Here is a 26,964-nt window from a genome sequence, read left to right as displayed (position 1 = left end):
TGTTTTACTTCATAGCGGTACCGTCTGCTACATTAGTCCGTTCTTACTCTATCTCAATCAGACTCAATCTCCCTTCCCTCTTCTTGGATAAAAACGTCCTTAATTTTTGTAACAATTTATTCCGTTTCAACCGTAAAAAATTCACCCTCATGCGCGTAAAGAACTTTCACTTCAAAAATGATCCCAAATTCGTTCTCTGCACCCTCGAGAACCTCGAATACGATATCCATATTGTTGAAATCATAATTTTGCGCGGCAGCCAATTTAGATTTAAAAAATGATCCCAAATTTGTTTTCTGCACTCTCAAGAACCTTGAATACGATATCCATATTGTTGAAGTCATAATTTTGAGCGGCGGCCATCTTGAATTTCAAAAGTGAATCCAATTCGTTCTCTGCGCCCTCGATAATATACCGTATGATAGATATATACATAATGTTGATACCATAATTTTGCGCGGCGGCCATCTTGGAATTCGAAAATGATCCCAAATTCATTCTCTGTACCCTCGAGAATCTCGGATTCGGTATCCATATTGTTGAAATCATAACTTTGCGCGGCGGCCATCTTGTATTTCAAAAGTGACCCCTAATTATTATATCCACTAAAAATAGATGTTGTTAGAATTTAAATTTAAATACCTATAAGAAATTTTAAATATGTGTTTTTATCTTTATCTAATGTTGTAACTCTTTCATAATAGGGTTCTGTATTTACAATTTTTGAGTCAATTGGTGTGCTAGGACCAGCTACTACTGCTTCTATGCTAGGCCCAGCTACTATTTCAATATCTTGTTGGTGGTCTTATTGTACCTCATGGATATTACATATTAATTAATAAAGATTTGCTGAGAACTATACATGCATTTTTTTTACTCTGTTTTACATTACTACCTAATTAAATGAGTGTTATACATACAGTTGCTGGCACTGCATCACTATCATAGTTGTTGACTTCTATGACAAAATCATGAGGTGCCATTGCCATAATCATCAAGTCTTCCTGAGAAGGTGACTTGGGCTTTTCACCACCACCTGTTTGCAAGGTTTGCTGCCTGTGTGTGCTAAGGCGTGCTTTGGCCCTAAGCTTCATCCTCTTCCAGGCCAGTTTAATTTCCCCTTCTCGTCTATTCATTCCCGTCAGTTCATGCATTCTTAGAAATAGAAAATTTTGCATTGAATGAGTATTTTAAAGTTACATATTAACAATACAATACATTTACAACTCATTACAGATCACTATCACTTTAGTAAGAAAATACTTATTAATTATTAATACCTTGTTGCTATTTTTTTCCATTCACTGGCTTTTTTCATGTTGACTGAACTTTTTGTATTTTTGTCCTCAATAATATGCCGCGATTTGGATATTAATTCGCGTAATAATTTCTTAAACATTTAAAATTAAGATGAACACAACACTAATTCCTTATAGTGGGCGAACTATTTCACTTACCGTTTCTTCAGCTGTCCAATTTACTGCACGTCTTTTCTTTTGTTGATCCATATTATACTTTTTTTTGGAACAATTACCAACTTAATTATAACACTTCCAAACTATATACCTACTCATTTTCAAGAAATTTTTGTTGAACTTGCGAGTTTTGTTTATCAAAATGGATTCGAATATCGCGCGGGAAAGTCATTTTGTTTTACGTCAGGAGGGATTTTGATCATCGTGTTAAGGTAACAATTATAAAAAAAAAATGTTATCATCGATCATGCAATTATTAATCTTTGTTCGATTTATATAAATTCCTATTATTTTTTGTCGTCCTAAATATTATCAGTCGCCAATTAAATAAGAAAAGGGTTTTGTTTTCGTTGCATACGGAACGTTAAGATCGAATGAAATCATTGTGAACGAATGACTTATAATATAATCTGTGGTCGTAACTGAGACCATGGTTCAAATCGCGGACTAAGCAGTCCATGGTTTATTTGTAATAAGGACAAGTTTAAGCCACTGTACTAAACATAAACCAAGACTTTAAAGTCTGGGCTTAAACCAGGTCTATCTAAGTTTTTTGTAATAATACGGACTGTATATGCATATAAAATTTGGTAAAAATCAGTAAAGCCGCTTCGGAGGAGTAAGGTAACTAACATTGTGACACGAGAATTTTATATATAAGATTGTGTGAAAAGGTGAGTATTGTGTCGGCTTACTAGATACTAAAGATATTTAGTTAAATATTATATTATCTTCGTAGTAAAATAAATATTGGAAAATCATGATACTAAATCGAAAATACACCTCTGGCTAGATACGCTTTTTCAACTTAGTAACATTAAAAACACCTTTTCTACCTACGGCCGTTTTCAATAACCTATCTATCCTTAGTTTAATTTACTAGACGTAGACAAATGTATCCTTTTACTCTTACTTACATTTCAATAACCAATTGACAGATAACATTGGGCTATATCTGTATTGGACTTAACTATGGAAAGATTGTTTCTACATTCTTTATTGTCAGGCAATACAAACTGTTCTGAATTATTAAGTGCCCTATCGTTTAATGTACCACAATATAGAACACGTCATACAAAACTCCTGGTTGCACCACGTACCAAAACGAACTATTATAAAAACTCGATTATTTGCAGGATTCAAAATAATTACAATAATAACTATGATATTCTAGATATCTTCATGTTAGAAAAGGATAAATTGAAGCGTGAAATTATTAAATTACACAAGTCTAAAGCAGTGCCTTACTCATTTGTTTAAAATATATACATATTATTATATACTAACCACATGCATACGCTTTCACACCCACACACAAACATACACACAGTAAATAAGAAACACAAGAGGCAGTTGTTCTGTAATATATCTTGTTGTAAAACTATTGTAAAATAATATTTTCAATATGAGTAATCTATAATGGCCTTAAGAATTATGTTATATATTATTGTTTATTAACGTTTACTGTAACGCTGTTGATTACCAATAAATAAATAAATAATAAGATAAAATCTTGTTATTAAACGGTGACAGCAATGTATCCGTAAGTTAAACTAAGGGCCGTTTTCAATATATCTTATCCTATCTTAGTTGTTGAAAATGGCCGCTAGTAATATTACGACAATTAACCTAAACCAAAAGACATTTATACCGACGAACCAGCTCTTCAACTTAGTATTATGCCTGATAAACTGATGAGAGAAAATTGTTAATAATATACAGGATGTCCCAAAGTTATGGGACATGAAGGGAAAGTACCTTAAATATCGTAGATAGGGTATTTTACCGAAAGAAGACTTTATGTTATTTATAAAAGTTAGTAATTCTGCATTCAAAGATTTTCTAAAAATTACTTGCCTCGTTTGGGACTCAACCCGACTTAAATGTAAAACAAAATACCCCTACTTTTATGGTGCCAATCGAAAGAATGGCTAAAAACTAATAACTTCTTAAGTAACATAGTATTTTAAAAGAAAGGAGCAACGTAAAATGTTTGAGTCAAATTTCAAGAAAGTTATTTATTGCCGTCGACGACGTTCGAAAAGTAGAGATATTATCATTCCATAGATAGCATTGATTATACGTAAATAAGTACCCACTTCATAATTAAAATATTTAATAAATTTATAGCATAGTTTTTTTAAGTTTAAAAGCGATACGTGAATGTGGGCGAGTTACAAACAGAATTGTGCCATATCATATCGAGTATTCACCATAAAATGATAAAAAAATCAAAAGGCAGCGGAGTCATTAAAAGATTTGCGATTTGTGTAAGACAGGAGGGATCACAATTTTAGCATTTGATTAATTAATTTCCAAAAAAATACCCACTTAAATGACTACTTTCTCATATTTACATATCATAAAAGTAGGGATGTTTTTTTTAAGTACATTTAAGTCGGTTCGATTCCCAGACGAGGCACGTAATTTTTAGAAAATCTTTGAATGCAGAATTACTAACTTTTAAAAATAACTATATGTCTACTTTCAGTAAAATACCCTATCTACGATATTTAATGTACTTTCCCTTCATGTCCCATAACATTGGGACGCCCTGTATAGCCTAGTAAATCAAACCTCCGATCAACTTTTCATTAAAATAATTATAATGAAACAGAAATGTAGTACATGAAATGACATTTATTTTTTTATGAAAAAGGTCCCTAATATTTTTTTGGTTTCCTACATTTCTGGTAAGGTTTTTGTCACAAACTCCTGTGGTAAAACTTAATTTTCTAGTAGAATAATTCTTATCATTTAATTGAGAAGCTTTAACATAAATACTATAAGCTGAATATCCCTTATTGAAACAAATGAGATCACAAAATGAAGTTGTTATTCCTAACATTCAAAGTAACAACCCCATCACAAAGAAACATTGGGCTCGTTATATCACTCTCTATTAGTTAAAATTATTTTATGGTCCAATTGCTATACATAAGCAAACATCATAGCTAATATTAGGTAATTTTAGGAATGGCGAACCACATCAGAATTGATTATTTAAGGAAAAATATCTTAAAAAATATTAACATTTTATTTGAACTACAAATAAAACAAAAGAAGGAAATAATAATAATAGCCTTTATTCGGACTTAAAAAGGATATTTACAAATAACAAACTTACAAGTAACGACTCTGCTGACTCGATGTCGTTGAAAACTTCGTCTGTTTGCCCAACATTGGCAAACAGACGAAGTTTTCACTTCCTCCATTTCTTTACACTCTTCTCAGTTTAGAGCCTTTCTTGTCCATTTTCCTGCTATCGTCTTTATCTTGTCTTCCTCCAAATTTGTCTCCTCTTTCTATTAGGGAATCTAAAACACTATGCTTTTGTTCTTTTTTTGATATACTCTTACTGTAACTCCTGTCCATTGCCATTTTTGTTTCTGTATTATCGTTATAACATTTTATATCTTAGTGCGACTTCTGATGACTTTGCTTCAAACTCTGTCTGATTTTCTTAAATTCACCATGCTACTCTCCATAGCTATCTGGCAGGTTTCAAATTTTGTGCTTTTCGCTTTGGTGAAAGCTCAAAAAAAGAAAATTTTGCAGCATAAAAAATTCAAATATATAACTATCTACAATCTAAAGCTAGAGAGTAACACGTAAATCTGAAAACAATCGTATTCACACTTAGTTAGTAGTATTTAGTTTTAAATCGGTCTTCTTCATGAAGGGTGAGATCAACTCTTTCACTATTAGTATGTACAGTATACCAAAATGGTCTTCTATTGTCTGCTATCTAAAGTATTAGTTGTAGTATGATCATTGCCTTATAAATCACTGCAAGCTCGATGAGAAAAGTTGTGAAGTTTATACGAAGAAAAGCAGTCCTCGAATTGATAAAAATCGTTGAAATTCATCACTTTCTCATTGATGTTCGTTCTTTGCGTACTCGCAGTAAATGAATTCTTGATTTGTCACATGGATATTTAAATTTCTTATTAATATAAATAATTGTAAATCTCTGACATTTGCATGCTTTGTATAGAGCTGAATAGCAAACTGTAAACATTTGTACTATACCATCTTGTAATGAAACCTAATCAATGCAAATAAAGTTTATCTTATCTTATCTTCCACGCAAGCAAGAATATTCGATATTAACATCGCAAGCCTACGAGTGGCTAACTCGTAGGCTTGCGATGTGATGATGATTTTTTTTCAAGTCAAAAGAGAAAAAAATACTTGTCTAAATGAAGAGCTCTTTGACCTGATTTCTACAGCTTAATTCCATCTATGCTCTACACGCCACAATCATCTTCACTATCAGGATGTGTAGCGTTGCGCCACAGAGGAGTAAATTTCGGAGTAAAAAAGAATGGGTGGTGGTATGGTATATGACTTACCACCAGGTGACCCGTAGGTTCGCTTATCCTCCTGTTCCATAAAAAAATCAGAAAATAGATTTACTTGTAATAATGGCAGCAGCAACTTCAGGGTCTCTCAACACCCAGGGACACAGTTCTCTGATATGGCCGTAGTAGATGTCCCCATCAGTTTCCACGGCACATCGCCATAAGCCGATGTCCTGGACCAGAGGGTTTGTAATATTCAGACCGCAAACGTGAGCCTGCATGTCTTATTGATAGCTGAAAGCATTTTTACTCGCAACTGCATGAGGAAAATCCTCTAAATTTAAATTTTAAATCTCTATTGGCATGTATGAATGCTTTGAAATACCTTGCTATATCAGTCATTTTACGACTTCAAACGGCTTCGTGTCATATTAAAGCAGAAAAGCTGGTTTGAGCTTGGTTTTTATCTTTCGAGTTATTATTATTTTACGAAAATGAGTACTTACATAGTTTGTTACAAAATATACAGTAGGTATAAATAAAATTAACCCAGAGAAATACATTTTCTTTAATGTAGTAAATAAGCATGTAAATTTAAAAAAATGTTGATACAAATTTAAAATACCATAGCTTGGTACGGTAATAAGGTATATCTTAGCATGCGCAAACATGACGTAGTCCCTTCTCCGATGTTGAGTTTAGACGCAACTGCGGAATAGATCAAAATAACCAACCACTTAACGCGAGCGAATCAAAATGTATTGAACATTTTGATTCGCTCGCGTTAAGTGACAAATTATTCACCCTGAACCATTTAGATATGTTTTCCAAGGACAGGTTTATTTTATCTAAATTCTGTGAATATCAATCAATAATATAAGCTCATGAAGTCTCTCTGAAAGGAGCAATCTCACATTATTTTGAGGCTCCAAATGGCAAATCATTAATTTCGACTAGGAATAGGAAAGGTCCTAGGATTCAACCCTGAGGCACGCCCATCCACATTGTGGCTCCTGATGAATATTCTTTGTTCTGGGTTCAATTACCTAAGTATAAAGTAATAAGATAAATTGATTTGCTTTTAATACTAAATAATATCATTCGTTTCTTCATATTTAATAATAGTTGCTGTATTTTAAATTTAGTTTATATAAAATTTATTTTTTTTTTGTTTAGAGTTATAAGTTTTTTATATTTTTGTGTAGGCAACTAATTTATAAAGTAATGTAGATAGTAAGTAAACGAGGAAATTGTCAAATGTTTATAATGTTTTTAAGTACTTGTAATTTAATTAAGTAATTAATTTCATGTCGAGTTAGCCCGTAAACAGGGTATACGATGTTAAATAATATAAGTAATTAATGTGTGAATATACTATAAGGTAATACATTGTATACAACGTGGGCTTCCTATTAAATAAATAAAATAAAAAATTGAGCTTACAGATAAGGGTCGAATGGTCTACGCAATGAAATGCTTTTGAAAGATCGCAGAATATTCATATGGTGTTATCTGATTTCTCCCAAGCATTAAATATGTGTCGAATCAACGCCATACCGGCATCAAATGTTGAACGACCTTTCGTAAAATCAAATATTTTAGAATGTAATGTAATGTAGAATTTCCAGAGAAATGGTTTTAAAATTGATTTAATATTATTATCTCAAAAAAGTTACTAATTATATTGTAGGTAGAACAGAAACTGGTCTATAATTGTATCTTCACAAAGTGTTGGTCTGGCCATATATTATGGAGTATTGCTGTCAGTTCTGGTCTGGCGCACCCCAGTTGACCGTTTGCATCGCAGAACAGCTCAAAGCGGGGACCGAGTGCTCTGTGAACGGCTTAATCACTTGGCATTGTGTAGAGACTTCGCTTTATTGTGTGTCTTCTACCTCATTTATTAAAGTGTTCCGAAGAGATGTTTCACCTTTTTCCTGCCGCCGAATTCCAACTTCGCACGCCACGAATTAGGAAATCATCCCCAGCATCTGGATGTTTGGCATTCTTCCACAGTGCGGTTTTCAAGGAACTTTTTTCTACGTACTACAAAGCTGTGGAATGAGCTTCCTTGTGCTGTATTTTCGGGACGATACGACAAGGGAACCTTCAAAAACAGATTGTTATCTCTCTTGTGTACCACTATTTAGTATTTTTTGAGAAAAATCATAATAAATATATCAATCTGTAGTTGCTAGGTTCTAATTTTTTATCCTACTTGGTATAAGAACAACTAAAGACATTTTCTAGGCAATAAAAAAATTACCTTGAGATATATTAAGATTACATCTCGAATAAGACATGAATGAATGCGTAAGTGTATTCCGCATTAATAGAAAATAATTATATTTTCCAAATCACGTAGACTGCACTGAGATAGAATGTATGTATAAATATACTGTTGATATTAAATGAAAAGCAATATTCAAATCCATAACCAAATATATTTTATGTATTTTTGAAAATTATTATAATTACATTTTAATTACCTAATGTAGCCATGAATGAGTCAGCGTTCAGTAAGAACGTTTCACAGAGATTTTTCTTATCAAAAGCATCAAGCAATTCTTTATCAAGGTGATTATTAATTATTGCAGAACATCGAAGGTCTTTAGCGGAGTGTGCCAATGGTGCTTTGAGTTGGTAGACTAAAACAGGCTCTGAAGAATAGTCCTGGATTGATGAATCATTTGTGTTAAGCTGAGCACGCAAAATAATGATACGAGATCTGAGTTTAAGGGGCTTCATTTTATACTTTAATGCAGTGCATATCCGTGCATATGCTGTCTCTATCAGATCTTTGGCATACTGTCCAGAATGCGGTACACGACCTGTTAGCTCTCTTACAGTTAGCACCACTTTTTCTTGCCAAGTCGACGCCTTATTCAGTATAGGGTCTACATCAACATTGCTATCTGCTACAAGAGACACCATGTGCTTTATAATGGTGTCTTGTAAATGTTTCTCACTAAGGTGTCCAAGTTTGGTTTTGAATTCCGTCGAAATTTCATGTGGTGATCCTCCCAAACAGAATACTTTACCGGTTAATCCTGCAAAATAAGAATTATTTAAATATAATATAGTTGCAAATATAAAATAGTACTTTATACTACACCTATGAGGTTTTGCAAATAAATTATATTTCATAAATTTAAAGTACCAATTTGACTTGAATTGAAACAGAGAGAACTATATTTGTAAAAGTTTTGTTGAAAATTGAATATGTAATAATGTACTTAAGAATAATATTAAGGCTATCACTATCTATCACTGAGTTTGTATACCAATTAAAACATAAACATAACGTAAATAATCGTATCGTCCGTAAATAAATCAATAAACAAGTGATGCCCTTTCCACAAAATTGGAAGAATAGAAAAGAATTTAATACACAAGCAAAAAACAAATGAATAACGCGTTAAAATTCAATTCTCATTTATCTATTCCAATCGCAAATATTACTTGTAATAAATAACGCACCTTTAGAGCAATAATTGTCATAATTAAATATTAAAAAGTTACTTTCAGAGATGGTGTATAAAGAATATTTTAATCACATTGCTAAGAATATAATATTATTTATGCGAAATGTTTGTATAAAATTTCAGTTTCGTGTGCGCTTGGTAACTTAGATGCACACTGGAATATATAAAATAAATTCGTAAGTTTTATGTTATGGCCTCGTAGGCTGAATTAAATGATTTATTGTATGTATAATTTATTTATTTTATGTAAATTATGTCTTACCGTGTTGTTCGAGGATGGCTGCCATTTCCAACGCGACCATAATTCCTGACTCATATCCCAATAAATAGAAGTTATTTTGCAACTTTGTCTTCTTCAACAGGATCTAAGAAAGTATTATTACTTTAATATTTTTTCATAGTAAAAAAAATTGTGTAACAATCTGCCATTAAGTCTTTTGTCAGCCTATAAGTTTAGAACTCATCGGTAGTAGGCAAGAAGCTGAATCTGTCTGTATTGTTCTTTCCGATAGGAAATCCTTTATTAAAATGTCAGTGATATTGTAAATACACATAACTACGTAAGTAAATATTGAGAAGTACTGATCTTGATTTGATTTAAACATTACAAATTCAAACAAATTGCTAGCCTGTTAAAATAAACTCACCTCAGTAAACCTTTGGGCCATTTCACTAAAGGTCTCGTATTTTCTGTTAACACTAGGCTGTAACAGAAGCACTGGTAGTTTCAGCCTCTCGCAGAGCAAACGGAAACGACCATGATGTCCTTCGACTCCGGGTACAATACACAAGAATGTTTGGTTCACATCAAATTCATCATCTCGCTAAAATGAATGAAAAACAGTTTATTTCTACAACATTATGAGAATTACTTCAACACGTCAGCATTTCAACGCTGCGTTGAAAGATGTCTTTAAGCTTCTGGACTGGAATGGGCTGGACGGCAACGGCGAATACATCACCCACGTTCGATTTGCAAACGATATCGTAATCATGGCTGAGAGCTTGGAAGTTTAAAGTCATAATGTACTCAATGACTGAGGCCAGCTGGAGGCCAGAGGAAAATTGTATTGAGATACAGCTTTCCAAAGAGTAGATCTCAAAATGAACATTAACAAGGCGACGAGCATATCTAATATATCTAATGTCGTGTTGGGAACTGTATTCTCGAAATTTTTCACGAGTACGTCTACCTTGGACAAAAGATCCAGTTAGGTAGGTCCAATTTCGCGAAAGAGTCCGATCATCACTCGTCGAATCTACAAATCCATTCAGATAGGCGGCGTTCGGGAAACTCCATAAAATTGTCTCGACCCAAATTCCACAGTGTCTGAAGATGCAAATTTTTAACCAGTGATGACATACGGCATGCAAACGTGGTCGATAATTAACGGCCTGATAAGAAAGATCGAATTAGAAATAAGGAGATCCGTTGGAGAACCAAAGTCCCTGCCATAGCTCGAATGGTTATGAAACTGAAGTGGCAGTGGGCAGAGTACAAAGCAGGGTGGACAGATGGCCGTGGGGGCAGTGATGTACTCGAATGGCGACAACGTCTTGAAAGACGCAGTGTTGGTAGTCCCCTAAAGATGGACCGATCATCTGGTCAAGATCACCGAAATAGGTTGGATGAGGGCAGCACAGGACTGATCGTCGTGGAGATCTTTCGGGGAGCCCTTTGTCCAGCAGCGGATGTCTTCCAGCAGATATGATGATGAAGCATTACTCTATGGTTAAATTATTTTGTATTTATAATGTAACGCTACAAAAGTGTATAGTATAATGGTTTCTGTTTCGAGTAGGTCTGATTATGACCATCCAAAATTTTTTTTCTTATTATAATTCATCATATATTCTATATATTAACACCTCAATAATTTATGATATAATGTAAATGGAAATTACCATCGACGACCTAGTAACCAGGGTAGGAGGGAATATCATTTCAGTCGTTGACAAAAGTTCATCAGGATCTACGCAAGAGAAGAACGTTTCAATTCCAGTCGTTTCTTTGTATGAATGCTCTACGTTGAGGCTCTCGATGTCAAGAATGCTGTTGATAAAAATAGAATTAATTTCTAAATAGATAATATGCACTTCTCTATTGTTTTTGTTAATTAAATGTATTACATTACATTGTGAAACGACATTTTAGAAAGAAAGAAAGCTATACACCACTGCGGTTTTTGTCATAATTCTATTAAAACATTGCCAGATTTGTTTGAACAATCTTCTAGCATTTCTAGAGTATATAGTTACTCAAAGGCTGGTATCGCCAGCGTAACTAAACAATTAAATATGAATATACTGTGGCACAAGCTGATAATATAAATTAAATGCTTACTTTTGAATTGTTAATTTCTCCATTTGTACGTCCGCATATGATACATTACATGTATCCCTTATATAATCCTTGACACTGCGCAATTTTATTGAGTCCTTAACTGTATCTGTCAACGGCACATCACTGCTAACATCTTTTGATAAGTCAATACCTGAAGAATATAAGTTACAGCAGAACAAAAAACCTCAAATCCAACAATTACATTAGTATTCATATTGAGACAGCTTCGTCTTACCGGTAATAATTTGCAAGCCTTCTAACACTGAAATTGGTTTGGTTCTATGTTGAACAACAACAGTAGCTTCACGAGTAAGAAGAGCCTGCTCAATACCCTCAATAGCAGTTGCAATATCTACATTACCATCAGTTGAATCTTTAATGTTAGGCTGTAAAATAATAATATTTTATTTTACTAATTGATTTTCTAACAATTTCTGAATAATGATCCATTGCATTATCTTTTGATCTATACAAAAATGTAAACAAAGAAATGTCATTGTCAAAATGACAGTTCGGAGATTATCAACATTTTTCTAGGGTAGTTTAATAATAAACTTATTTTGATTAATAATATGTAAATATATAATATATAAAATATTTAAAAATGTCTTTATTTGATAATGGTTACGAAAGATAAAATAAATAATTTCCATATTAATATTCGCTTTCTGATTCGGGGTCTGAAGAGCTTGATGTTGACGAATCGGAATTGGTGACTTTTATAATAAATTTTATTTTCCGCAGCCAACTCGTCCCCAGAAAAAGTTTTATAATTCGATTTAACTCTTTTTACGATTTCTAGTAACTGAGCTTTTATCATTTTTTCTTCATAATTTATATTTTTGGATATGAGCTATTGAATAATTTGTGCTTTCCGTCGGGCAGTTGTGAGGTTCGATTCTAACCTTCGGGAGTGATAAGGGACATTAAAACAAATGCCGAATTGATTTTTACCGTTGGCAGTATGTCATTTAACCACTTTTCATAATGAGCGAATTTTCAGTTTTTTTTTTTTGGATTCGAACATAAATAATGCTCCATCTACAAAACCGTCCTCGCTGCCTATATGGGATATTATATGACGCCTTCCTTTTCCGGTTCGAGCTTTTAAACCTGTAGTAATGCACTCTAAGATTGCTTATTTAGGAGTTTTAATTTTAGTATGAAACCACATTTTCGATGTTGCGTGATCTGTGGCTGTAGGTAGTATATTAAAAAATTATATATTGTACGACGATTCTCATCGTATGCATTGAAAAATCAGGCAGATTAAGATCGGAGTTAAAAGCTTGAACAATTTAAAATAATAATAAATATTTTAATCACCCATATCAAATAACTTATGATTATAATTACAGATTAAGTTTTACATAAAACTAGCTGACCCAGCAAACTTTGTATTGCCAAATAAAGTAATAAAAAAATGTAATATTTAAAATTTTTGCGGCATAAAAAAAAGATGACGACCGATTCCCAGACTACCGAATATACGATATATTTGAATACATAAAATTTATCCTATTAGAATAATTATTACATTCGGTTGCCATCTTGCAACCCAAATGCTGATCTGTGGATGGAACAGAATAATATAAAAATCGCGATACAAAAATAGATGTTGATCGTAGACGGGTGAAAAATTGAAGTTTTATGTATTTCTTAATGCTGAATCATAATAAAATTAAAATAAAAAAATTGTTAAAAAAATAAGAAATAAATGTTTAGGGTGAACAACCCTTATCACTATTTATTTTTCATACCCCTAGTATGAAAAATAAATAGTAGCCGATTTTCAGACCTACTGAATATACATATAAAATTTGGTAAAAATCAGTAAAGCCGTTTCGGAGGAGTAAGGTAACTAACATTGTGACACGAGAATTTTATATATAAGATTTATACTGTTAACATACTAAACTCATTTTACTGTAGGTATTACTTCTTTAAAAGAAAGCATGCACTTTTCGTCTTAGTGCTAAAAAAGTAATTTCATCAAATTTCTATGGAATATTATTTGTAGGGCTGGTTTTACGAGGTGGTTTAAATTCTTCAGTGGTTTTATTTTCTATTCATCTCGTCCCGTATTTTTATAAAAAAAGACCAAGAATGATGCTAAGGCCAATTTTTGTAGACATGCTGTTATGATAAATAATGCCCATAAGACATTCATCATAATAACCTTTTCAGACACAGAAATTGGAGTGCATTGCGCGCGTTTTCAAAGGTGACAGAATGTCCTATTTGGTCGATTTACCTGGCTCTGCATCCATGCTTCATTATGTTAATGACAACAACGAAATAAAAATAAATTTATAAACAAAATAAAGAAAACTTAACAACAAACAAAATCTTAACAACTACAACGGGAAAGCAAGACGAGCACATTCATTCACAACGAACGTCAGAAACCGAATGAATAAAACAATATGGCGACCAGTCATACCTGTCACTAAGACCAAGATATTTTATAACATTATTTACGTTTTTCTTCTGTAGACGAGCCAAATGTTTAGAGCTTCTATCTTATTGCCTGTGTCAAAGCAAAGTGTGCACAATAAATTTACATTTTAATTTTTGGCTGTATTTTATGCTATATTACAAAGAGAAAACGTTGTGAAATATTTAATTATATATATTAAGACTCCACTTATAATTTTAAAATGATATTTTAGTATATTTTAACATGCACAATGGAAAAGGTGTTGTTGGCAACATTATTGATCTCGAATTATAATTCCGAGTATAGTTATTTAATAATGGATAGTTTGTTAATAAACAGATACGTTATTATTAACTTCTTCGAGGTTTCCTGGAATCAAATCTATTTCGTTTGCGAAAATTGTAAGATAATATGGTATTTATTGTAAAAGAAGAAACTTTTTCCACCTATTCAGAAATGCAAGGGCTTCTAAAATATGATCAAAGGTCGCTGCGGTAATATAACTAATATAAAAAAAATTACCAAGAAGTCTCTTAGAAAATGATCCTCATTTAAAAGTATTCGAAAACATTAAATATCTTAATATATATAAATTACGTGTCACGTTGTTTGTCCGCGATGGACTCCTAAACTAATGAACGGATTTTAATGGGGTAAAAATTACTTCATGGAGTGCAGTTGTGTCCAACTTGAGAGATAGGATTGTTTCTATTTCGATTTGGGACCCATAAATATGCTTATTTCCAATATTTGTTTTGTAAGGACACATTTTCAGTGAGAGAATTAATTGACGCATGGTTTGGCAGTTCTGCTGTGAAATAATTTCATTATAACAACAACGAGCATATGTTACGAAATAATTCTTGATATTTCATACGATAACTTCAGGGAGAGATCTTGGGATAAATAATATGCACGAGTGCTCAGTATTTACTAATTTGGTTTCTCATTGTGGATTCGAATTTTTTATTTCGTTTTGGCCCCTCTATGTCATTTATTTACTTTTTTTTATGGAATAGGAGGACAAACGAGCGTACGGGTCACATGGTGTTAAGTGATCACCGCCGCCCACACTCTTGCAACACCAGAGGAATCACAAGAGGATTGCCGGCCTTTAAGGAAGGTGTACGCGTTTTTTTTGAAAGTACCCATGTCGTATCGTCCCGTAAACACCACACAAGGAAGCTCATTCCACAGCTTCGTAGTACGAGAGAAAGCTCCTTGAAAACCGCACTGTGGAGGACCGCCACACATCCAGATGGTGGGGATGATCCTAACTTGTGGCGTGTCGTGCGAAGGTGGAATTCGGCGAATCAGGTTAAACAACTCTTCGGAACACTCCCCGTGATAAATGTGGTAGACACACAATAAGCGACGTCTCTACACAACGCCAAGTGATCCAGCCGTTCACAGAGCACTGGGTCCTCGATAATTCGAGCTGCTCTGCGTTGCACGCGGTCAAATGGATGGAGCTGATACTGGGGTGCGCCAGACCAGAGATGACAGCAATACTCCATGTGTGGCCGGACCTGCGCTTTGTAGAGCGCTAGAATGTGGGCCGGCTTGAAGTATTGCCGTGCTCTATTGATGACGCCCAGTTTTTTCGAAGCCAATTTGGCTTTGCCCTCCAGATGGCCACGGAATTGGCAATCGCTCGAGATTTCGAGACCTAGTATTCCGATACTAGGCGAGGCTTTGAGGGAAGTGTTATCGAAGAGCGGTGATACGACAAATGGGGTTTTTTTAGTGGTATACGCGCAAACTTGAGCCTTCTGGGAAGGTTCAATTTAAGGACAAGGTTCAATTTACCCCATTCCGCGACCTTCTCGAGAGAGGACTCGATAAAAGACACAAGTTTCTCCCGGCACTGGTCGACGTTTTCCCAAGAGAGACCTGCATGGCCCGTGTATACGGCATCACTAGTGCTGTCGTCTGCATAGCAATATATCATAGCAGCATATCATTGATATGCAGAAGAAACAGCGTGGGAGATAGCACACAGCCTTGGGGCACTCCAGCGTTCACGGGCTTAGGATTCGGCCTCCGGTCCTCGACACTAACCTATGCGAAACATAGCGGCAATAGGCCGCTACTTCATGCCGGTATTCTGTGGAAGTGTGGTAAGTTACCCGGACGAGTCTGGCCCGATTGTGCTGACGTCAAAAGTTGGTAGCGTGACTCTCCCACTTTCATTAAGCCCGTAGTCGCCTCTTACGACACCCTTGGGCCTGGGAATACCCTATTCTTTTAACGGCCCGGGGAAGCACAGGGCAAACTTACTTGAATCTCTTCAGCAATAGTATAAAGTGTAAATATTTTTGTTTTGGGATAGTATTAATTTTAATATGAAACTAGTTTCAGAAGAAGGTAGCCGCACACAGAATACAAAACATACGTCATGTTGATTACTAATATGTCCGTTTGTATTACGTATAAACTTTTCACACTCAGTACATGGTCAGTACTCCTTTGAGTCAACTGTATATTACCTTAGAATTATAACTTTTTCTTTATCTCCCTGCTGATATAATGCATTGAATTTAAGATTGCAAAATATGAATAAGCCAAGATGGAATATTTTTTGCAACACTTTGTTATCTTATGCTCGATAAAATACAAATTCGTTTGTTAAATCAGCTAGGTAAATATAATATCACGAACCAGATAAATTGTAGGTAGAGTTATAAACTTGAACCCTTCCTCGGGCACCAAAGGCGACTGTTTCCTTTCAGGGTTGTTAACTTCTATGACAGCTAGGTTCCTGAAAAGAAAAAATTTCCAAAGATTAACTATTTAAAGCTTTCCTCACTCTTTCTCCATGTTTGATATTTTAGTTTTATTTTACCAAAACTCACTCCAGACTTTTAGACACCACATTACTTTTACAGCTTTATTTTCTTTCAGCACCATTGTTTTAAATTACTCCAAAAATTAAGTGAATACTATAATATAGTAACTGAAACCTATTTTCTATGTATTTTATGGGAATGGGTGGCAGAGCGAGCACATGTGCTATAATAACCTACTGTATTACACCCACACTTTGAGACCCGCATAACTGCACGGTCATAATGCGTCAGAAATACATTTATGGTGACCGTATTGCCTTTGACAGGCTACTGTATTGTAATAAATATTATATAATAATATTTAGGCTAGCTGATGAAAACTAAAAATTGTTTAATAATACAATAAGTGTTGCGTTTTTTTCTTTACCTCAAAGAAGGACATGCTTTCTTCACCAAGCCTTGTATGCGGTCCAAAAGTAATCCAAGTCGAACATTATTTTTCGATACAACTGTGTACGCAGTTTGAATTGCTCCCAGATTAACACTACATTGGAGAGCGTTCACAATAGCAGCTTCATTATAATTGTCTACAAATTTTAACTCAATTTGCAGTCCGTTCTTCCTTCCCAATCTAAAAAAGTGTATTAATTATATTATTAACTTGATATAATAATAGTAAAAGTAGTTGAAATTTGTATTAATTCCAAATATTCACAAAACCAACTATTGTTAACTTGTAAAGCCGGCCTTTGTGTGCTATTTTGCTTTTTTACTTCGTTAACGGTAGTGAACCTGATTCAATGATTGTTGAATTTATAATGGACTGTAAGTTGCGGAATTATTAGTTGAATCATTACTACTATAACTTCATACGATCACTAGTAAATGCGGGATGCGGTTAACTAAACACGCAATTGGTGATCCACGCGGTCGAGTTGATTTGCGGTTCGCGTTGAGCGAGCGATCTGCAGTTTACGAAATACGCCTGCGTATATAACGACGAACGGCAGGTAACTGGTATTAAATGAATTATTCACTCAGACAGTCAATGACGCGTCGACGGCTCGCGTATCTTCAGTCCCTTGCGAAGCACTTCAATCGGATGCGAGCGAAGTCGGTACATAATGTAGTGCGCTTGCGGAAAAGAGAGGGAAGATGAATTAGGATTATGAATATTAGTTAATTGGCCCGAACACAATAACTGCCGTAATTTTGCTCATTTTCAAAAAATTGTTAATTCTGGCTTTGAGCATCCGTAGATTTCTTTATTCCGCGTAAAACTAAATTTATATGCGAGACAGACTACTTAAAATTTTATTGCAATTTATTAATTAAACTAGGATGAAACATACACAAATCGACAACAGAGACTTCGGAGAAATCACTTCTAATACACACAATTTACTTTGTAAATCATTAAATATTCAAAATATATAAAACATAGAGGATGGCCCATGTAGATTTATTTACTAAGAGATACTAACATTTGATTACATTGATGTACTGAATATTATAACTATACAGACAATTTTTATTGTACCAATTAATGTAACAAACAATTCAACACACAAACACTAAATAGAAATCATGAAATGACGCAGTACAATACCCATTGTGAATAGTTGTTGTTGAATGTTGCTATTTTCGTAAAAATTTTCCTATTTACCAATTTGAATAAATAAACTATGACGATGATTCAATTATCGATTAAATATATCTTGCAATTTAGTGTAAAATCAGCAGCCATGTAATCCATATTTTAGCAAAGATTTACTCGATGGTCAGTGTTTGTTAAGATGTTATTATACGACAGTAAGAACTGATATTTACCAGTCGAAAAGGATTGATCAGTTTTGTAATCGGCAGGCCTGTATTAGGAGAAATATTAAATTATACTTACTCAACTTTGTAACGGATGCTGTTGCCCAAGTCAGAAGTGACTATCAGCAGTTTGTTTGCACCACGGTTCGCAAGACGTTCAGCAAGCTGCATACCAAGTATGTTGGTGTCAGTGATGATAGCATGACAGCAGTCTTCTGATAATTGTAACCTGGAATTTTAAACTTTGTTTTTGTCTGCAGTTGATTCGGACTAGCATGCAGTCCAATTGATTGCCATAATAATACCAAAGATTGGGAAAGGAGCTATTCGCAACAAGAGGGTTTTATCTCAATAGAATGTTTAAATAGGGAGAGAGAGTTGTCATACTGAAACATGCAGGGCAAGCCTGTGTTGGTATAGCAACATCCCATTTTGCACGGTCGCGCACCAAGAAAAGGAAGATATTAGTAGGATTGTATCAATATATTTATGAAAAAAAAGAAGAAGCTCGTCGAGTTGCTTGCGCCCATTCTTCTTAGGTCTGAGGCATTCATTTCTGAAAGTTTTTGACTTTCAATTAGTGATTTCATGTCATTTAATAAAAAAAAAATGATTTTGAATTTAGTTACAAGTGTTTTATACTCAAACATTGTAATATTATGCTGATTAAGTTTATTTTTAACTTAAAGTAACGATTTACCATCACTCACAACTGTGAACGGTCGTTTTTTGTATTTATTTAACCAAGGGATCAAACCAATTACCAACGGGCTTATTACTGTGAACCTTTCGCGGCATTTCTGAAGAAAACCTTAGAATTGCTCGTAAAATGTTTCAAATAAAAACAACTTAGGTACTTATTTATCTACGCAAGTGTTCAAATTTTATGTTTTGGGAATTGACTTCATTACCTATCGAAATGTGGTCTAGTTTGACAGTATTTCTCATTATGACTTTGCTTAGTAGTATCTGATTTTATTGGCCAAAACAGGCAAAAAATCTACTTAAACGGCCATATACACGCCTAAGCCACTCTCGGAATCAGTCAGGTCAGCTGAATCGATAAGCAATTAAAAAGAACAATTTATATTTTTATGCAAAACGTGGCTTTGCCTGTCAAATTTTTGATTATATATATCATATTTATCCCAGAACACACAAAGACAGAATATCTAAAGATAAGATTGCTATCTTTCTGTATCCTGTGGTATTTGTAATAATTTTGTGCTAAAGGCATAAATGTTAAACTATATTTCACTGGTTGTTTTATAGGAATCTTTGTCGATGGGTACTAATGGAAGACGACAAAATTGTCAACTTTCGAGAGTTAAATCAATGTATTGCAGCACATATATAAATATCAAACATAGAGTAAAGTGGTTACGGAGAATTTTCTTCATAAAAGTATCAAATGTTCAAATGGCTTATCAACATACTCAAAATTAATTGCAATTTCTTGGCCGTTGATTAAATCTTTTATGTCTAACCGTACCAAATTAGTTATTTTAACAATTATTGTGCTGTCCCGTGATACTCGGCTAGCCACTTATTCCCAAGCAAGTTAAAATGAACACCGTTAGTGAATAGATAAATATTTTTTTTCATTTCTCATACTCGGAAAGTAATGTTGGTTTGATCTGACTATTGGTTGGAAAATGCTGCTTCCCTCCATAGAGAGGGAAAATCTCATACAAATTACTTCCCACCTAAGGGCCGGAATGAACTTTAAAAATAGAACTGCTGTCAGCTGTGAAGAGTTTTATGTAAAAAAAAACTAATTAAAAAATCGCTGCGGCCATGTGACTTTCTAAACAGCCAGTGTGAACTTAGCGCAAACTTCTTTGAGCGGAATAAGCCGCAACAATTACGCGGTGAGTTCTTTATTTAAAATTTTAAAAGTTGACATAAATTGTCCTAATTTGACAAATAATTTTAAATAGGTACTACTAATATTATCATATATTAGCAATAAATAGTTTAGATAAACATCTAGTTTTCCTCATCTTCGAAATCTCCTCCCCTCGCTGCGCTCGGGCGTCTAAATCCCTCGGGAATTGATTGTTTCGAACCTCGGTTAACAATCTACTATTTCATTACCACAGTGGTTACAATAAAAATTACCTGAGTTTTTGAACGGAAATAGCATTTTGCATGTTGATGAGCACCTTCCCTCGATTCTGTGCTACTAAGAGCAGTTTGAAGGCTCTTGTGACGTCACTCGGCGCGTATGTCACACGTGTCAGAGGCCGAACGATACCTTTAGCTATTCCCTCGCTTAACAGATTTTGGAGAAGCTGTTGAAATAATATAGATTTAAATGATAAAATAGCAGATAATATAGCCAGTTGCTTAGGAATATGTCGACGGAACCATTGTCTTTCATCGGGCACTTATTATTAGAAATTTTTGATAATATTATTTATTTAATCAAAACAAATCTTATAACTATATTTACAATACTACGACTACATAAAATGAAAACTATCATTACGTGGAAGCGTACCAAGAATACTGGCAGCATTACCGCGTTGGATAGCAAGGCTGATCCGTTGACCGAAATAGCTGCCAGCACTTGGATATCCAGTAGCCTTATTGAGGCGCGAAGATAGTATTTTGAACATTCTCCGCGCCTCTGGGCCCCATGGGCCAAGTGTCTTGATAATAAAATTGATTTGATAATAAATAAATAAAAATAATTTAATAAATTTGATGATTAAATCTTATTATGACTTATTCTTCCAATACAATGAATAGATCCTTTCATAAATTGAGACGAATTAATAACTTACTCTAGGAAGACTTATATTAACAGTAAACACAATTAAATTGAATCTAAATAGCTTCATCATCATCAGCCGGAAGAGGTCCAATAATGGACAAAGGCCTCCCCCAAAGATTCCACAACGATTGGCACTACGCTGCCCTCATCCAACGTATTCCAGCGATCTTGACCAGATCGTCGGTCAAACTTGTGGGGCCGCCTACCAACACTGCGTCTTCCGGTACGTGGTCACCATTCGAGGACTTTTCTGCCCTTTCTAAACAGCTTAGGCATAATTTAGTCTTACGTGCGTTGCTTACAGTTTGTATTTTTTTTTGACGGATTCACAGCTGTTACAGTCTATTTAGACGTAACAGCTGTTTTTAATTATCTGTAATATAATTTTATATTTAATTAATTATAAATATTTAAGCAATTTTCATGTCAAATAAACTTTACACAATTGGGCTTAAGCTAAGCGCTTTTGAATCGTCACTATAAATGTTTCTTTTAAATTAATGAATCTACCATGTGTTCGGAAAAAGTAGACCTCGTGAGAAGAACATACAAGAAACTCGACGGCCTCGCTTTTCAATCAAATAGAGTATTTTACAATAGCTGTAATAAGTAATCATAACAAATAGTTGTAAGGGGCTGCATCCAATATATGTATTGTATTTAAATAATATCAAATAATTCATAAGAAGTAATAAAGAATAAACTGTATAAATATAAATTATCGTATATTGCATGCGTCAACTTTTAGAGCTTGAATTCTTTGTTTGTTTAAAGATGTTTCGAGAACATGATGATCGTAGTTATGACAATGTGTAACGCATCCATCAAATACAATGATTTATTAAGTATAACCCGTCGACATGGCACCACAAGCAGCCTCTCACGAGTTGGATTAAAGTGCACTCCATGAAGTAATCCTCATTAAAATTCGTTCATTGGCGTAGAAGTTCACTGGAAACAAACGTCAGGACACTGGATATATATATATTAAGATAATAAAACTTACAGCCTTATTGTTGTAGCCGTTTTGATTGAAAATGGTGTCTAAAATTATCGGCACATATGATCTATCCAAATTCATCGAATTCATGCCATAATCAAAGTTTTCTTGCATCTGTAATAATGCTGTATCTATGTATGTACCAGCAATTGAGGTGACTGATAAGGAGCACTGAAACATAAAAATATGTACAATGAAACAAGAGTGGAAAGTAGGTTATTGCAGATGAGCTGCCACTAATGAGCCGAAGGCGAGGATTTTTAATGTCACGAATTTGAAATATCCCACAAATCACACGACGTTTTCAATACAGTTGTAGGAAATAGCAAAAACAAATCAATGTATTAAATATTTTTATTTCAACATTATTTCGTAAAATGGCGCGATTTTGCAATTGGTCCTTTTTTAATAATTATTTATGCAACTGTTGTGTAATATAATTGTTGATGACTAGGTATTAAAAAACTAACGTGATAATAGTATGAGTACATGAGGTGATTTAATACCTAATTATCAACAGTTGCATACAAGACTTTATCTACACCCATAATATGGATCTCTATAAAAGATTCTGAAACAGTTAGCTTAAACTTAAGATTTAACACAAAATTTTAACTCTTACTTCAATTTACATCCTAGAAGCATGTAAATTTGTTAAAAAAATATTCGGACTTATAACTCAACACTACCAAATAACAAGCGAAATAATAGAAATTTAAACAAATTAAAAATTCCCCAAACAAGTATGTCATTAGTGTCATCGAGCCCTCACCACATGGCAATAAAAATTTATAGTGACATCCCAAACGAAATTAAAAATAAAGAGAAGCCTTCTCTATTTAAAAGACATCTTAAAAATTTTTTAGTTTCAAAATGCTTCTACGATTTACCCGAATTTTTTAATTACACTAAGTGTGAGAATTAGTTACAATATAGTATAAGAATGTATAAAATGTATGAGACTTATTTATTTTATGTATAACGTTGCTGTGCCCTTGCAGGGCGTCACATATTGTCTACCCATTAATGTACCAACCATCCTACTGTAAAATGTGACTTGCAATAAAATATTTTGATTTGATTTGATTTGAAAGCTAACTGTTTTAGAATATAGCTAATATTAAAACAGCCAGTCTTAGTAACCATTACGTCATCCAAACGAGTGTTGTAATATTGTACCAAATTTCATTACAACACTCGTTTGGATAGTGTAATGGTTAATAGGACATTGGGTGTTTTACTGTTGGCAATAAGCTAACTGTTTTAGAATCTTTAACAGAGGATTTAAAGCATGGGTGTAGATAAAAGTAATGATCGATCCCGTAAAAGTTAGTCACAAACGCGTTAAAAAGATGCCCATTATAAAGATTTAATTTTCGAATCCTAGTTCGACTCTTAAAGTACGACAATTTTAACAACCATAATAATGTATTTAATAATGTAATTTAATACTTACATTTTTAAGCCAACCTCTGGTACCACCAATCACAATTTTACATCCCTTACCATTTGTGACGGATAATATTTTATCTTTGAAGAATGCATCCCGGGAATTGGCAATATGATCATCTGAAAAGATTAAATAATATATTTATTATAAAGTATAGGAGCATCTTTTATTAGTACAATAATATAATCTTTATTGTTTTTACTGGATTCAGTGTTTTAAGCATATGTTCTTAAAAATTGTTTGATAGATTTGATTTATCGGTTATTTATAAAAAAAAAATTAAGTCAAGTTTTTTTAACAATTTAACGTAAAAACAATATATTAACGAATATTTTCGAATGACAAAACAAATGAGAAGATTTTTCTGAACGTAGGTATATTAAATTTTCGTAAAAACCTTAAACGAACAGTAATTATATTTTCTTCTTTAAAAATTAGTCTAGCAAGGTGGCTACAACCAAGCTGGTTTATAAAGGGGCAGATTTGAATCACACTTTCATAAAAAATATATATTCCTAAATGATATTTGTATTTTTATGGTATTGGAGTTAAATGACCATCGTCGCTATCATTCTCCTATAGCAGTAGAGGAATGACAGAAGCTTTGCCAACCTTTGAGAAAAGTGTACGTGTTTTGTTTAATTATTAAGTTTTGCCTTATAGTTCAAATTTCTATTTATTTTACTATGACTGATTTCCCTTTTGCATAACGCATACATCGTCCACGTATCTGACACACATGTATCTGAAAAACAGGCGTATCAAAATTGGGTTGCGGCGCTGGACTCAAAGGGTCACGGAACAGCAAAGTTCTAAAGAGGAAATATAAACGTGCCTCCAGATTATTTAAGCGGCAAATCGCCCGTGCAAAGTCGAAGCACGTTGTCAAAATCGGCAGCTTTCCAGTTACCCGACTGGAACACACAAAAATGTCGTTTTCGAAAGCTGCTCTTGGTAACTTCAACCAGCCGTCCATGCCGCGTTGCACATGAGGAATGACACACTGGCCCATACGGCAAAAGAGACAGCCGATCAAACTGTGCACTTTTTTTGTCTCCAACTCGACTCTTGACGACAACGGAAAAACACCGCCGACCATCCCGCGGTGTCAGAGCTCAATGCCTGAAGTACAGTTCAGACAGAAAACTGTTCGGCGAGCTCTGTTTTCGTTGGATATCAGGAAGTCGAGCGGGCCGGATGGCATTTCTCCAATCACGCTTAGAACGTGTGCCCCTGAGTTGACGCCGGTGCTAACGTTTGTTTATTCCGGCACTCTTATTCAAAAGGCGTAGTCCCTGACTCATGGAAGTCAGCCCTTGTCAATCCGATCCAAAAAAAAGAAGACAGCTCGGATCCGGCAAACTACAGGCCTGTTGCTATTACCCCCCATTTTGGTATCCAAAATCATGGAGAGCATAATTAGCCGCCAGCTCTTGGCATACCTAGAGGGTCAACGACCGACGGTACGGCTTTCGCCATGGCCATGGTCAGTCGGCAGGTGATCAAAGTCAAGTGAAAGTCAAAAAATCTTTATTCACTGTAAAATTTTATAAGTTATTTAGTGCAAGTCAGGATGTAGTACAAAAGTTACAATAGCATTCAAATGAGTATAAAATACTATCTTCGCGCCTCAATAAGGCTACTGGAAACCCAAGCGCTGGCAGCTATTTCGGTCAACGGATCAGCCTTGCTATCCAACGGGGTAATGCTGCCAGTATTCTTGGTACGCTTCCACGTAATGATAGTTTTAATTTTATGTAGTCGTAGTATTGTAAATATAGTTATAAGATTTGTTTTGATTAAATAAACATATTTAATGAGTATAAAAATATTTATTAACAAAATTTAGAACTTTAATTCCAACTAAAGATAGTTGAAATAATCTTTCACATTATAATAGGCCTTAGATGTTAATTTATTTATTACGATACATTTAAATTTTTTAATAGGTAATATATTAATTTCATTTGGGAGTTTATTATATAGTTTAACATAATCCACTTTAAAAGATTTAGCAATTTTACGGAGCCTAGTAGATGGAATTGCGAGTTTATGTTTGTTTCGAGTATTGACACTGCGTACATCACTATTCTTTTTAAATTGGCTAATATTTTTTTGAGCGTATAGGAGGTTCTCGTATATGTACTGGCAGTGTACTGTCATAATATTTATTTCACTAAGCTTTTCTCTCAATGAATCCCTTGAACGCACTTTATAGACTGCTCGAATTGCTCTTTTCTGCAGCACAAATATGCTGTCAATATCGGCAGCCCTACCCCACAATATAATTCCGTAAGACATGACACTATGAAAGTAGCTGGATCCTCTGGTATACACTAACACATAGATGGGCGGCGGCTATTGAAAGCAAGGGGGAAGGCCTGGCAGTTAGCCTGAATATAGCGAAGGCTTTTGATCGTGTATGGCATAAGGCGCTCCTCTCAAAACTTCCATCATTTGGGCTTCCTGCAAGTGGACCTCCACCTTTCTCACTGGGGCAGCATACAGGTCTTTGTCGACGGATATTGCTCGAACCTTCGGGCCCGTGAACGCTGGAGTGCCCCAAGGCTGTGTGCTATAAACGTGCCTCCAGAGCGAGCCTATCTCCCACGCTGTTTCTTCTGCATATCAATGATATGTTGGACACCTCCAACATACATTGCTATGCAGACGACAGCACTGGTGATGCCGTATACACCGGCCATGCAGGCCTCTCTCGGGAAATCGTTGACCAGTGCCGGGAGAAACTTGTGTCTTCTATATTCTCTATCCAGTCCTCTCATGAGAAGGTCGCGGAATAACACTTCCAACAACAACGGGACAACACTTCCCTTAAAGCCTCGCCTAGTATCAGAATACTGGGTCTCGTAATCTCGAGCGATTGCCAGTTCCGTGGTCATCTGGAGGGCAATCTGGGCATCATAAATAGAGCACAGCAACACTTCAAGCCAGCCCACATTCTAGCGCTCTACAAAGCGCAGGTCTGGCCACACATGGAGTATTGCTGTCATTTTTGGTCTGGCGCACCCCAGTATCAGCTCGATCCATTTGACCGCGTGCAACGTAGAGCAGCTCGA

At 34.5% G+C, this 26,964-nt stretch overlaps 1 protein-coding gene across 1 annotated transcript in view; it reads right to left on the bottom strand.

The window, feature by feature from the left end:
* Positions 1-8,203: 8,203 nt before the first annotated feature.
* The window catches only part of LOC126979615 (fatty acid synthase-like), a 53,433-nt gene continuing 34,672 nt past the window's right edge, over positions 8,204-26,964 (bottom strand). The window contains exons 27-38 of the mRNA XM_050829047.1: positions 23,894-24,006; positions 22,444-22,608; positions 20,780-20,952; positions 18,738-18,887; positions 17,265-17,468; positions 16,710-16,809; positions 11,844-11,994; positions 11,609-11,759; positions 11,170-11,317; positions 9,912-10,088; positions 9,527-9,629; positions 8,204-8,829 (exon numbers count right to left, since the gene is read on the bottom strand). Of these exons, the coding sequence (XP_050685004.1) occupies positions 8,261-8,829; positions 9,527-9,629; positions 9,912-10,088; positions 11,170-11,317; positions 11,609-11,759; positions 11,844-11,994; positions 16,710-16,809; positions 17,265-17,468; positions 18,738-18,887; positions 20,780-20,952; positions 22,444-22,608; positions 23,894-24,006 (2,204 nt within the window). The 3' untranslated portion in view covers positions 8,204-8,260. The remainder of the gene's footprint in view (positions 8,830-9,526; positions 9,630-9,911; positions 10,089-11,169; positions 11,318-11,608; positions 11,760-11,843; positions 11,995-16,709; positions 16,810-17,264; positions 17,469-18,737; positions 18,888-20,779; positions 20,953-22,443; positions 22,609-23,893; positions 24,007-26,964) is intronic.

Source organism: Leptidea sinapis, chromosome 1 (genome assembly GCF_905404315.1).
Source record: "Leptidea sinapis chromosome 1, ilLepSina1.1, whole genome shotgun sequence".
Taxonomy (NCBI): Eukaryota; Metazoa; Arthropoda; class Insecta; order Lepidoptera; family Pieridae; genus Leptidea; species Leptidea sinapis.
Note: the sequence above shows the minus strand (reverse complement) of the source record. Positions and strands in the feature narration are given on the sequence as shown.